This window comes from Chlorocebus sabaeus, chromosome 16, assembly GCF_047675955.1.
Source record: "Chlorocebus sabaeus isolate Y175 chromosome 16, mChlSab1.0.hap1, whole genome shotgun sequence".
Taxonomy (NCBI): Eukaryota; Metazoa; Chordata; class Mammalia; order Primates; family Cercopithecidae; genus Chlorocebus; species Chlorocebus sabaeus.
Genome location: NC_132919.1, coordinates 80186403 through 80199649, shown reverse-complemented (window position 1 = coordinate 80199649; position 13247 = coordinate 80186403). Strand labels below are relative to the sequence as shown.

At 48.7% G+C, this 13247-nt stretch overlaps 1 protein-coding gene across 2 annotated transcripts in view; it reads left to right on the top strand.

Annotated features, from left to right (window-relative positions):
* WDR45B (WD repeat domain 45B) overlaps window positions 1-13247 on the top strand; it is a 32200-nt gene that overhangs the window by 12234 nt on the left and 6719 nt on the right. Inside the window, exons 1-5 of one of the 2 annotated variants that reach the window (XM_073005521.1) lie at window positions 4760-4863; window positions 6176-6279; window positions 8337-8424; window positions 10469-10563; window positions 12619-12809. In XM_073005521.1, the coding sequence (XP_072861622.1) occupies window positions 6186-6279; window positions 8337-8424; window positions 10469-10563; window positions 12619-12809 (468 nt within the window). In that variant the 5' untranslated portion in view covers window positions 4760-4863; window positions 6176-6185. Of the gene's footprint in view, window positions 1-4759; window positions 4864-6175; window positions 6280-8336; window positions 8425-10468; window positions 10564-12618; window positions 12810-13247 lie in introns of those variants that run through there. The other variant, XM_008013379.3, reaches the window with a different exon arrangement.

Sequence of the window (13247 nt, the reverse complement as noted above, 5' to 3'; positions counted from 1 at the left end):
TGCAGTGAGCCGAGATCGTGCCATTGCACTCTAGCCTGGGTGACAAGAGCGAAACTCCATCTCAAAAAGAAAAAAACCTGGAAAGACGACAGATGAAGCATTAATAACTTTAGTAATAAGCCTAAGATCACGTAGTTTATAAAAGGGCTAAACTTTGTCTCTCAGTTGAATAGTGTTTGAAGAATACACTAGTGACCTTGGCATAATTCTCAGGTCACTCAGGTGTGTTTCTAAAACTTACTGAATCTACATTGAAGAAATAGTTACACTTCTAGCACCTGGGGTGAAGCAGGTCTTTGGTGGCAGCATTTAAAAAAAAAATTAAGGTAAAAAAGCATGTAAAATAAAATTTACCATCTTAACCATTTTTAAGCATATATATCAGTAATGTTAAATATATTTACATTGTTGTTAAACAGACCTCTAGAATTTCATCTTGGAAAACCAAACTCTGCATCCATTAATTCTCTCTCCCCTGTCTCCTAGTAAGCCCCGTTCTGCTTTTCTGTCTCTGTGGACTTGACTGCTGTAGGGACTTGCTGTGAATGCCATCATATAGGACTTGTCGTTTTCCGCCTGGCTTATTTCACTTAGCGTAGTGTCCTCTAGGTTGATCTCTGTTGCAGCCCGTGTCAGAATTTCAGGCCAGGTACCACGGCTCACCCCTGTAATCCCAGTGTTTTCAGAGGCTGAGGCGGGAGGATTGCTTGAGGCTGGGAGTTTGAGAGCAGTCTGGGCAACACAGTGAGACCTTATCTTGAAAAAATAATAAATGAGAAAGAATTGCTTCTGTTTAAGGCTGAATAATAAATCATTGCATGTGTGGAGCACGTGTTGCTTTTTCATTTCTCCATCTGTGGACTCGGGTCCTTCTCCATCCTTGCTCTTATGAATGATGCTGCTGTAAGCCTGGGTGTGCAGGTGTCTCTTCCAGACCCTGCCTTGAGTTCTTTTGCTTATATAACTAGAAGTGGGATTGCTGGATCATATGGTAACTTTTTTTTCTTTTTCTTTTCTTTTTTTTCTTTTTTTGAGACAGAATCTCACTCTGTCACCCAGGCTGGATGGAGTGCAGTGGAGATCTTGGCTCACTGCAGCTTCTGCCTCCTGGGTTCAGGCAATTCTCCTGTCTCAGCCTCCTGAGTAGCTGGGACTACAGATGTGCACTGCCACTCCAGGCTAATTTTTGTCTTTTTAGTAGAGACAGGGTTTCACCATGCTGGCCAGGGTGGTCTTGATCTCCTGACTTCGTGATTCCCCCGCCTAGGCCTCCCAAAGTGCTGAGATTATAGGTGTGAGCCGCTGCATCCAGTCGTCATATAGTAACTTTTTGATTTATAAAAATCAGTTTTGTTTTTTTTTTTGAGACAGAACCTTGCTGTGTCGCCCAGGCTGGAGTGTAGTGGCACGATCACAGCTCACTGCAACCTCCGCCTCCTGGATTCAAGTGATTCTCCTGCCTCAGCCTCCCAAGTAGCTGGGATTACAGGTGCCTGCCACCACACCTGGCTATTTTTTTTGAATTTTTGGTAGAGACGAGGTTTCACCATGTTGGCCAAGCTGGTTTCGAACTCCTGACCTCAAGTGATCTACCTGCCTCGCCTCCCAAAGTGCTGAGATTACAGGCGTGAGCCACCACGCCCTGCCTTATTATTATTATTATTATTATTATTTTTTGAGACGGAGTCTGGCTCTGTCGCCCAGGCTGGAGTGCAGTGGCCGGATCTCGGCTCACTGCAAGCTCCGCCTCCCAGGTTCCCGCCATTCTCCTGCCTCAGCCTCCCGAGTAGCTGGGACTATAGGCGCCCGCCACCGCACCCGGGCTAGTTTTTCGTATTTTTTAGTAGAGACGGGGTTTCCCCGTGTTAGCCAGGATGGTCTCGGTCTCCTGACCTCGTGATCCGCCCGTCTCGGCCTCCCAAAGTGCTGGGATTACAGGCTTGAGCCACCGCCTTTTTAATATTTTTTAATTGAGGCAGCGTTTCACTGTTGTCCAGGCTGATCTTAAACTCCTGGCCTCAAGTCATTGTCCCGCCTTGGCCTCTCAGAGTGCTGGGATTTATAGGTGTGAGTGAGCTGCTGCGCCCAATCTCTCTCATTTGTTGAGGACCTGCCATATTTTTTCCAGAGCAGCTGCATCAGACAGTGCGCGAGAGTTCCCATACCTTCCTGTCTTGGCCAGTGCTTGTTATTTCCTGGGTTGAAGAACAGTATTAGCCTCCGCAGTGAGCCCTGTTCCCATCACTGCACTTGCCTGGGCAACCCTGTCTCAACAAAAGAAAAGCATTAGTCATCCTGATGGGTGTGAGGTGGTGGCGTCTCACTGCGGTTTTGATTTGGATGTCTCTGATGCCTAATGATGCTGAGTATCTTTTCTTGTACTTGTGGCCATTTGTAAATGATCTTTGGAGAAGTACTATTCAAATCTTTTGCCAATTTTAAAATCAGGTTGTTGTTGTTTTTATTGTTGAGTTGGAAAAGTCCTTCATGTAGTCTGGATATTACCCACTTCTCAGATGTGTGGCTTGCAGATATGCTCTGCCATTCCATAGATTGTGTTTTCGTTCTGTTGATTGTGTCCTTTGGTGCACACAAGTTTGATGTCCCAAAAGCACATTGCCCGTGCTGTTTTTTTGTTTTTGTTTTGTTTTGTTTTGTTTTTGAGATGGAGTCTCGCTCTTGTCACCCAGGCTGGAGTGCAGTGGTGTGATCTCTGCTCACTGCAACCTCCGCCTCCCGGGCTCAAGCGATTCTCCTGCCTCAGCCTCCTATGTAGCTGGGATTACAGGTGCCCACCACCACAGCTGGCTAATTTTTGTATTTTTAGTAGAGACGGGATTTCACTATGTTACGCAGGCTAGTCTCAAACTCATACCTCGTGATCTGCCCACCTCGGCCTCCCAAAGTGCTGGGATTACAGTCATGAGCCACTGCTGCCAGCCAAGTTTTTAATTTTTATTTTTGGTAGAGAAGGGATCTCCTTATGTTGCCCAGGATGACCTTGAACTCTTGGGCTCAAACAGTCCTCCCACCTCTGCCAAAGTGCTGGGATTACAGGTGTGAGCCACTGTGCCCAAGCCTTGAATTTCAAATATCTCAAAGATCAAGCTGAAGCACTTTTGAGTCATTTTGTGCAGCTGTAACTGGAGAGGTAGAGCTCATGGCCATTGCAGACAGAAGTGAGTGGACAGTCCCGAGTCACGTGAACCAAACAGAACGTGGGAGTTTCTCATCAGTGTGCCCCTGTTGCTCCCCTCAGAGAGCATTGGTCATCCTTTTGTCATGGAAGACCTCTGAAAGTTTGTGGACATTTTCCTCTTACATAATTCATGAACAGTTTGGAGCATTTCAGACTGGGGTGGCTCACACCTATAATCCCAGCATTTTGGGAGGCTGAGATGGCAGGATTGTTTGAGACCAGGAGTTCAGGACCAGCCTGGGCCATACAGTAGACCTCGCTTCTACAACATTTTTCTGAAAAAATTAACCAGGCGCAGTGATGTGTGCCTGTAGCCCCAGCTACTCAGGAGCCTGAGGCAGGAGGGGTCCTTGAGCCCAGGAGTTTGAGGCTGTAGTGAGCTATGATCACTTCACTGCATTCCAGCCTGAGCAATATAGCAAGACCCTGTTTCTTAAAAAAAAAAAAAAAAAAAGAGAGAGAAAGAAATGATAAAAATCACTCAGCATTAAAGTTTTTTTTTTTTTTTTCTTTTTTTTTGAGATGGAGTCTCTGTCACCAAGCTGGAGTGCAGTGGTGTGATCTTAGCTCACGGCACCCTCAGCCTCCTGGGTTCAGGTGATTCTCCTGCCTTAGCCTCCTGAGTAGCTGGGACTACAGGTGCCCGCCACCACGCCCAGCTAATTTTTGTATTTTTAGTAAAGACAGTGTTTCACCATGTTGGCCCGGATGGTCTCTTTCTTGACCAGGCTGGTCTGCCTGCTCAGCCTCCCAAGCATTAAAGCTTTTAGTGTGCTTTCTTGGAGTTTACGGGTTTTGCCATCTCTTGAAATATGGATTCAAGTATTTCACACATTTTTCTGGCTAGCTTCCTGGGGTGTTGTGTGCTCAGCCTTTATGAAACAGTGAACATGGTGACAGTAAGCTGAGAGAAGTTGGAAACCTAGCACTATTTTTTTAGCCAGTCACCTTTCTCATTTCTGATGATAGTTAGATATAAATTGCTGATTAAAAATGAGTTCTGTAGGCCAGGCACGGTGGCTCATGTCTGTAATCCCAGCACTTTGGGAGGCCAACGCAGGTGGATCACTTGAGGTCAGGAGTTTGAGATCAGCCTGGCCAACATGGTGAAACCCCATCTCTACTAAAAATATAAAAATTAGCTGGGCATGGTGGTGCATGCTTGTAGTCCCAGCGACCTGGGGAGGCTGAGGCAGGAGAGTGGGTTGAACCCAGGAGGTGGAGGTTGCAGTGAGCTGAGATCGTGCCACCACATTCTAGCCTGGGTGACAGAGCAAGACTCCATCTCAAAAAAAAAAGTCCCGTATTCCCAGCTTACTTGGGAGGCTGAGGCAGGAGGATCATGTGAGCCCAGGAGTTGAAGGCTGTGGTGAGCTGTGATTGTACCTGTGAAGAGCTACTGGACTCCAGCCTGGGCAACACAGTGAGATCTTGTCTCTTACAAAAAAAAAAAAAAAGAAAGAAAATTACCACGTTACCTGTCTTGACTTTCTCTTTTCTTTTTTATTGTAAAATATACATGTTAACTTGTAACATTTGTCTTTTTAAAACTATCATTTCAGAATTTCTGGAAGGAGGAGTTGGCCATGTTGAAATGTTATTTCGCTGCAACTATTTAGCTTTAGTTGGTGGTGGAAAAAAGCCGAAATACCCACCCAACAAAGGTACTGTAATTGTGTATTTAAGAATCATGCCTCACGTATCCCAGTCTTTTTTTGAATGTGTTTCTGTTTGTGGCCATGTGTGATTTTCCCTAGCAGTTCTGTGAAATACCCAGGACTGGTCGCTGGGGAGGAAGCAGGTGGAGAGGGCGCCAGGTCTCTGTTCCCGTACGGGGCACCTGAAGAGCGTCACTCGCTTGAGTTGTCATAGAACACGTGCTTTTCGGTCAGTCAGTAAACAGAAAACGGGCCCGCTGCACCTTAGGTTGACATCATAAATGTCATGAATTCATTTTAATGCAAGGTAGAAGGATTTTTTTTTCTTACTGAGAGCCATTGACTTAAAGGAACATTAGTTTCATAGCCACGTAGAACAGAAATCCAGTTTGGCTCTGGGTTTCGGGTTATTTTTGTTGGGGCGGGAGTCCGTGCAAGTGAGTGCAGACAATGTGGCATGAGAGCTCTGGCCCTTTTAAGTAGAGGGAGGAGCAGACAGCTTTCCTGACAGCTGTGTGCCTCGTGCCAGCCTAACCTCGCTGTTGGTTGAGGAAAGAGGGCTCGAGGCGAAACATCCAGGAATGGAGGGCAGAACACGGAAGAGGTGGGAGGCAGGAGGCGGTAGGTGGGAGGTGGGCTGGGGATGGGAGGCGGGAGGCAGATCTCTGGGAGGCTCGAATGCCAGGTAACGTGTGGCCCGGAAGGAGATGCCGTCAGATCTGTGTTTTGGGAACGTTCTGGTCTGGACGCAGTGCGTGAGGTGAGTGAAGAGACACCAGAGGATGGGGCGGGCATGGAAAGCCGCTGTGGATGGGGAGAGGCAGGAAAAGTGGAGCAAGCATCCTCATCGGAGCCCAGTGCTAGGCGGGAGGAGGCCTGAGAAAAGCGCTCTGGCTCTGGTGACGTTGAAGGCTGCTGGTGGTCTTGGAGGATGGCTGAGTGGGAGCCCAGTGGGGGGTGGGTGGGGTGGAAGGAGGTGGGGAGGGAAGGAGAGGCTCAGTGAAGGAGGCAGTTCAGAATCAAGACCAGGATGGGGCTGTGGGGGCGCCGCATGCCAAGTGGGAAGTGAGCGGGTGAACTAGGATCTGGGTGAGACCACGTACTTAGGAACAGAATAGCCCAGCCCAGCCCAGATCAGGCACAAAGGGATTGTGTGGAAAGGCAGAAGGTTCTAGATGACTCGTGACAGGCTTTGGGGCCCAGCTCACAGTTCTCAGCAGAGCCCCGTGAACTGCATGAACATGAATGTGCGGAAGAGAGTCCACACTCAGGTGAGGGCTGGCCCTGCCTGATACTTTTATTTTTGTTTTGGAATTAGGAGCAGAGAAATGAAATGGGAAGAGATTATTGGCAGGAAGAACAGTGGAAGACGGGGCTTGAGGTCTTGGCGTTTGAGCAGTTCTGTAGTCTCACAGGTCCGAGGTCAGTCTGCCAGCTTCAAAGCAGAGTTGAGAGCTAGCTAGCCTAGAGGGGCAGAGGCCTGTGGCTTGTGGGTCCTCTGGAGGAGCCCACCCAGAAGGGACAGTGGAGGTTCCACAGAGAGAGCTGGGCAGGCTTTGCAGGAGAATGACTTTGCCCTGGCTAATTGGGGATGGGCAGAAATCCTGCTGGTGATTTGGTCTGTGTCTTGTCATGGAGAACTTCATCGACCATTAAGGAGGAAGGGAAGCTTACAGGTGGAAGTCAGGAGGCCTCGAGGGCCGCTTCCCTTGCCTTACCTCTGGCATTGCTGGGAGGCCCCAGGTGCTAACAAGGGAGCCATTTGTATGAGATAATCTCAGGTCTCATTTTCATTATAAAGTTTCTAAGAGGTGAAAAAGCCTTAGAAATTTCACAGACTTAGAAGAAAGCAGTATTCAGCAGGTTTTTGAGTACACGTACTTTTTGTAGCGTCTAAAGGTACTTTTTTTTTTTACTAGTAAACTTGATTTTTATTTATTTATTTAGTTTTGAGACAGGGTCTCACTGTATTGCCCAGGCTGGAATGCAGTTGTGTAATCCTGGCTTACTCCCCAGGCTCAGGTGATCCTTCCGCCTCAGCCTCCCAAGTAGCTGAGATGACAGGAGCACCCACCACACCCGGCTACTTTTTGTGTTTTTAGTAGAGAGTGTTTCGACATGTTGCCCACGCTGGTCTTAAACTCTGAGCTCCATTGATCCGCCCGCCTCTGCCTCCCAAAGTGCTGGGAATGCAGGTGTGAGCCATCATGCCCGGCTGTGTTTTTGGTGTGTTTTTTTGAGACTGGGTCTTCCTCTGTTGCCCAGATTGGAGTGCAGTGGGGTGATTATAGCTCACTGCAACCTCAGACTCCTGGACTCAACCTGAGTAGCTATGACTAATTTTTTATAACTTTTTTTTTCAGTGAAGGGAGTCTCACTATGTTGCCCAGGCTGGTCCTGAACTCTTGGCCTCAAGGGCTCTCACACCCCAGCCTCCCAAAGCGCTGGGATCACAGGCGTGAGCCACCGCATCCATCCCTCCTGTGGTTCTTCAGAAGCGCGGCGCTGGCTGGCGTTCTCATCCCTGAGCTTATTGGTACATCAGCCCTCAGAACACAGACTGCTAATTTATCCTAATAGAATGTTGCAATGCTCGCAGGCAAACAAGACAGAAGAAATTTTGAACTTAAAAAGGAGCAGGGGCTGGGTGCGGTGGCTCACACGTGCAATCCTAGCACTTTGGGAAGTTGAGGCGGGTGGATCACTTCAGCCCAGAAGTTTGAGGCCAGCCTGGGCAACATGGTAAAACCCCACCTCTACCAAATAAACAAAACTTAGCTGGGCATGGTAGTGCATGCCGGTAGTCCCAGCCATTTGGGAAGCTAACGTGGGAGAATCTCTTGAGCCTGGGAGGCCGAGGCTGTAGTGAGTGAAGATCGCGCCACTGCACTCCACCCTGTCTCAGAAAAACAAAAAAAGAGCAAGAACAACTCAGGACCTTGAGTGGAGTGAAAAACTCGTTGGCCCTGATTTGTGTCCCTCTGATTTCACTTTAAAGCTGAAACCTCCCTTCCTGATGCAGGTTTATCTCCAGCACTTTAACGTCTATGGTCAGCTTGCCCGTGGGCTCAGTCGGGTGGAATCAAGGAAGGTCAGGGAGAGGAAAGTAACCAGGCAAGGGTCGGCAGAGAGGAGATGAACGCGCTTCGCGTGCCTGTGTGTGAGGCCAGTGGGTCGCCTGAGACCGGGACCGGGCCGTGCGCACTGAGAGAGGAACGGGCGGGGAGGGAGCAAGTGGGCGGCCAGCTACCAAGAAGGGGAGACGCTGTGAGTGGGGAAGGGGCCCAAGGGCAGATCCCTGGCACAGCTCCCGGTTTGAGTTGTACCCCAAGGCCTCCCAGGTGCGGGTGTGTGTCTGAGTCCTGGGGCTGGGCACAGCCGTGCCAGTGGGAAGAGAAACCACCTTAGGTGCATCCCAGCACCGTGGCCTGTTCATGACTGTTCGTGACTGCGTTCATCTGTTCTCTCTGATGTTTCAGTAATGATCTGGGATGACCTGAAGAAGAAGACTGTTATTGAAATAGAATTTTCTACAGAAGTCAAGGCAGTCAAACTGCGGCGAGATAGGTGGGTTTGGTGTCAGTAACTTTTTAAAGTGGGATTTCACTTTCTCTAAAGATGGCTGAAATACTTTTCTATTTCTGGCAGAAAAATGTTTAGGAAATTATGTATTAAAATGTTGGCCCTGGTTTTTATGACCCAAAGGATATAAGGATTATTTATATTGCTGCAAGAAAGGCAGCGAATTGTGTTTGTTTTCGGGGCTCCACTGGAGGTAAGTAGGTGGTGGGCGTGGATGACATGCGCACAGTGGACCAGGCAGTGGGTCTCACCGTGGTGAGTTCTGTCCCATTCTGACATGTGCAGAGCTGAAGACGTGAGTCTTGAGCCTTGAATCACCCTCTGCTTTTAGCCCATGCTTTGCCAAATGCCGCCTCTCAGTAAAGGTTTTCGATTTGAGGGTAAAGGAAAATTGGATTTTCTGTGTTGAAAGTAGCAGGTGGCTCTGTCAGCCATGGCCTCAGGGGCATTTAGGGGGAATATGGAAGTTTGTCCTAAAATAGCGCAGAGTTCGTTCATTCGGGTTTTTATTTAATATGATTTCCATATTTTACTCTAAGATTTCCATCTCTGTCGGCTGTGGGAGGACAGTGGCCAAGCAAGTTGGATGTGAACAGAGGTCATTTCACCTCCCTGCTTTTTTTTGTTTTTGTTTCTTTTGGGTTTTTTTTTTTTTTTTTTTTTTTTTTTTGAGATAGAGTCTTGCTCTGTTGCCAGGCTGGAGTGCAGTGGCACAATCTCAGCTCACTGCAAGCTCTGCCTCCCGGGTTCAAGCAATTCCTGCCTCAGCCTCCCAAGTAGCTGGGACTACAGGTGCACGCCACCACGCCTGGCTTATTTTTGTTTTGTTTTGTTTTGTTTTAATTTTAATTTTTTTTATTATTATTTTTTGAGACAGAGTCTCTCTCTGTTACCCAGGCTGGAGTGCAGTGGCATGATCTCGGCTTACTGCAAGCTCCACCTCCCGGGTTCAAGCAATTCTTGGCTCAGCCTCCCGATTAGCTGGGACTACAGGCTCCTGCCACAATGCCTGGCTGATTTTTTTGTATTTTTAGTAGAGACAGGGTTTCACTGTGTTAGCCAGCATGGTCTCCATCTCCTGACTCGGTGATCTGCCCGCCTCGGCCTCCCAAAGTGCTGGGATTACAGCTGTGAGCCACCGTGCCCGGCTGATTTTTGTATTTTTAGTAGAGACAAGGTTTCACCACGTTGGCCAGGATGGTCTCAATCTCTTGACCTCATGATCCGTGCGCCTCGGCCTCCCAAAGTGCTGGGATTACAGGCATGAGCCACTGCACCCGGCCAGCTTTCCTGCATTTTTGTGTGGGTTTGTCATTTTAATAACGTCAGTATTTAAAGGCCCTTAGTAATGCAAATGTCGCCGGGCACCGTGGCTCATGCCTGTAATCCTGGCCCTTTGGGAGGCCGAGGCGGGCGGATCATGAGGTCAGGAGTTAGAGACCAGCCTGTACCCCATCTCTACTAAAAATACAAAAATTAGCTGGGCATGGAGGTGCGCCTGTAATCCCAGCTACTTGGGAGACTGAGGCAGGAGAATTGCTTGAACTCAAGGGGGTGGAGGTTGCAGTGAGCCGAGGTCGTGCCACTACACTCCAGCCTGAGCAACAAAGTAAGACACTGTCTATTAAAAAAAAATAATGCAAACGCTTGAGCCAGATCTAGGAACTTCTGCTTTCAGACTTTTCTTATTTTTTCCAGACACAGTAGCATAAAAATATTGCTTCTGCTGTGTGTTTTGCTGGGTTCTGAACCTAGATGAAATGTTTGATGATGTCTCTGTGAACCTCAGTGACGTCTCTTAGGCTGGCCTTCACCCAGGCGAGAAGCACTCCCTCGGCAGAGCCAGCCTGCGTGCACTCGCCTCCAGGCCTGGCGCTGGTTCCTGCCTCCAGAGGTTTTTCTTCAGGAATGATCCTTTTCTGTGTGGTATTTCCAGTGTCTCTCAGTTTCAGTATGAGAAGAACAGAAGCATAAAATGTTTGGGTTTGACTTTAGAGGAAAGCAGCTCTGATCATGTTTTTATTTGCAGAATTGTGGTGGTTTTGGACTCCATGATTAAGGTGTTCACATTCACACACAATCCCCATCAGCTGCACGTCTTCGAAACCTGCTACAACCCCAAAGGTGAGGAACTGAGCAGACGGGGGCGACGCCTGTCCTGGGCACTCCCTTCTCCGAGCAGGTCTCTTTCTGAGCAGGGTGCCTTGGCGAGAGCAGTCCTGAGCACAGAGGGGCCTCCAGAGGAGATTGACCTTCCAGGGCCCACAGCTCAGCACCCCAAAACTACCTTCTGACCAGAGTCACAGAGTGGGGGCCTGTCCCCTCCCACCCAGTGATTGTGGCCTCTCAGGACCTCCACAGTGAACCAGGAACCTATGTTTTCACCACATTGGGAGCCACTGAGTTCTGGGCTCAAGCATTTCCTTCCCTTGTCTTCTGAATTGAAGGATTGATTGTGTTTGACTTTGTCATTTGTTGTACCATCTTCATATCTCTTTAAATTTTGAGGTTTTGCCCCTGGCTTTGTTGGGGTAAAATTTACATAAAACTCACTCATTTTAAGAATACCATTCTTGGCTGGGCGCCGTGGCTCATGCCTGTAATCCCAGCACTTTTGGGAGGCCGAGGCGGGCGGATCACGAGGTTAGGAGATCGAGACCATCCTGGCTAACACGGTGAAACCCCGTCTCTATTAAAAATACAAAAAATTAGCCAGACGTGGTGGCGGGCGCCTGTGGTCCCAGCTACTCGGGAGGCTGAGGCAGGAGAATGGCGTGAACCCGGGAGGCGGAGCTTGCAGTGGGCCGAGATCACGCCACTGCACTACAGCCTGGGCGACAGAGGTAGAATAAAAATAAATAAATAAATATAATCTCAAAAAATAAATAAATAAATATAAATAAATAAATAAATACTGTTTGTGGCCAGGTGTAGTGGCTCAAGCCTGTAATCCCAGCACTTTTGGAGGCCGAGGTGGCGGATCACAAGGTCAGGAGTTTGAGACCATCCTGGCTAACATAGTGAAACCCCATCTCTACTGAAAATACAAAAAACTAGCCAGGCGTGGTGGCAGGTGCCTGTAGTCCTAGCTACTCGGGAGGCTGAGGCAAGAGAATCACTTGAACCCAGGAGGTAGAGGTTGCAGTGAGCCGAGATTACACCACAGCACTCCAGCCTGGGCAACAGTGAGACTCCAAAGAAAAAAAGAAGCGTCTCATCTCCTGGAAAACTTTCTTGGGGCAGTCCCCTCCCCACTCAGCCGTCGGGTTTTGTTTTTACATGTATTTGTCCTCTGTGTGTGTGGGTTTTTTTACATGTATTTTATCTCTGTGTGTGTGTTTTTTACATGTATTTGTCCTCTGTGTGTGTGTGTGACTTTATTGGTCTCTGGCCATTTTTGGCTGTTACGAAGGAGTGCCGCGCATGTTTCCATAGCAGCCATTGTGTGGGTCGTTTTGTTTCCCTTGCGTTGACACTGAGGGTTTGGCTGCCGGGTCGCAGCCATGTTGTGGTTGTGTCTGACTCTGTAAAATGCGGCCATTTATTTTCCAGAGTGGCCGTGTGTCCTCTTGCATTTCATCCTTGATTTATGAGTGTTCCAGCATTGTCGGTCTCTCTAGCTGTAGCTGTTCCGTGCGTGTGAGATGATATCTCGCGGGTAATGGCATCTCCTTGTGGTTGTAGTTTGCATTTCTCTGAGAACTGGCGGTGGCAACATCTTTCCCTGTGGTCCTGTGGTTCTTGCCTTTTGAGATCTTTTGGGAAATGCCCCAGATGGTAAAGTGATCGGTTTCACGTTGCGTTTTCGGTAGTGCGTACCATGACAGACGGACGGTTGGTAGAGTGATCGGTTTCACGTTGCGTTTTCGGTAGCGCGTACCATGACAGACGGACGGTTGGTAGAGTGATCGGTTTCACGTTGCGTTTTCGGTAGCGCGTACCATGACAGACGGACGGTTGGTAGAGTTATTCAGCACGTCTTGATTATGAGGAAGTCTCATGCGAGGTAGCTTTGCTTAGCCCTCTCATACTCTTTACAATGAAAAGTCTAAATTGAATTTGTGGTTCTGATATAAATACTATACGTCTATTTTTTCGGAGAACTCGGGGGCAGAAAGTGGACTTTGGCTGCGAGAAATCAAAGGCAGTTCTTGATTGGTGTCCTCTGTCTCCATGCAGGCCTCTGTGTCCTTTGTCCCAATAGTAATAACTCCCTCCTGGCCTTCCCGGGCACACACACGGGCCATGTGCAGCTCGTGGACCTGGCCAGCACGGAGAAGCCACCAGTGGACATTCCTGCACACGAGGGTGTCCTGAGCTGCATTGCACTCAACCTGCAGGGAACAAGAATTGCAACTGCATCTGAGAAAGTAAGTGTGCCCCTCACCTTGTTGGCGTTGTGCCTCCTGGAGCAGCAGGCTCAGCAAAATGGCCACTCCCTGTATCAAGACTCAAAAGGCAGTGGGCCTGCCCCAACCTGGAGCCCCTCAGGGGCCTGTGGACCTGGCTGGTCATGTCACCAGAGAGGTTGAAGTCTTCACAGGTCGTCTTGTGCCCAGGGACTGGTTTTATTTCCAATTATTTACAAAGCAGTGCCTTGTAAAATATGATAAACCAAAGAAACAGGGCCGGGGCAGTGGCTCACACCTGTAATCCCAGCAATTTGGGAGGCCAAGGCGGGCGGATCACTTGAGGTCAGGAGTTTGAGACCAGCCTGGCCAAGATGGTGAAATCCCGTCTCTACTGAAAATACAAAAATTAACCAGGCATAGTGGTGTGTGCCTCTGATCCCAGCTACTGAGAAGGCT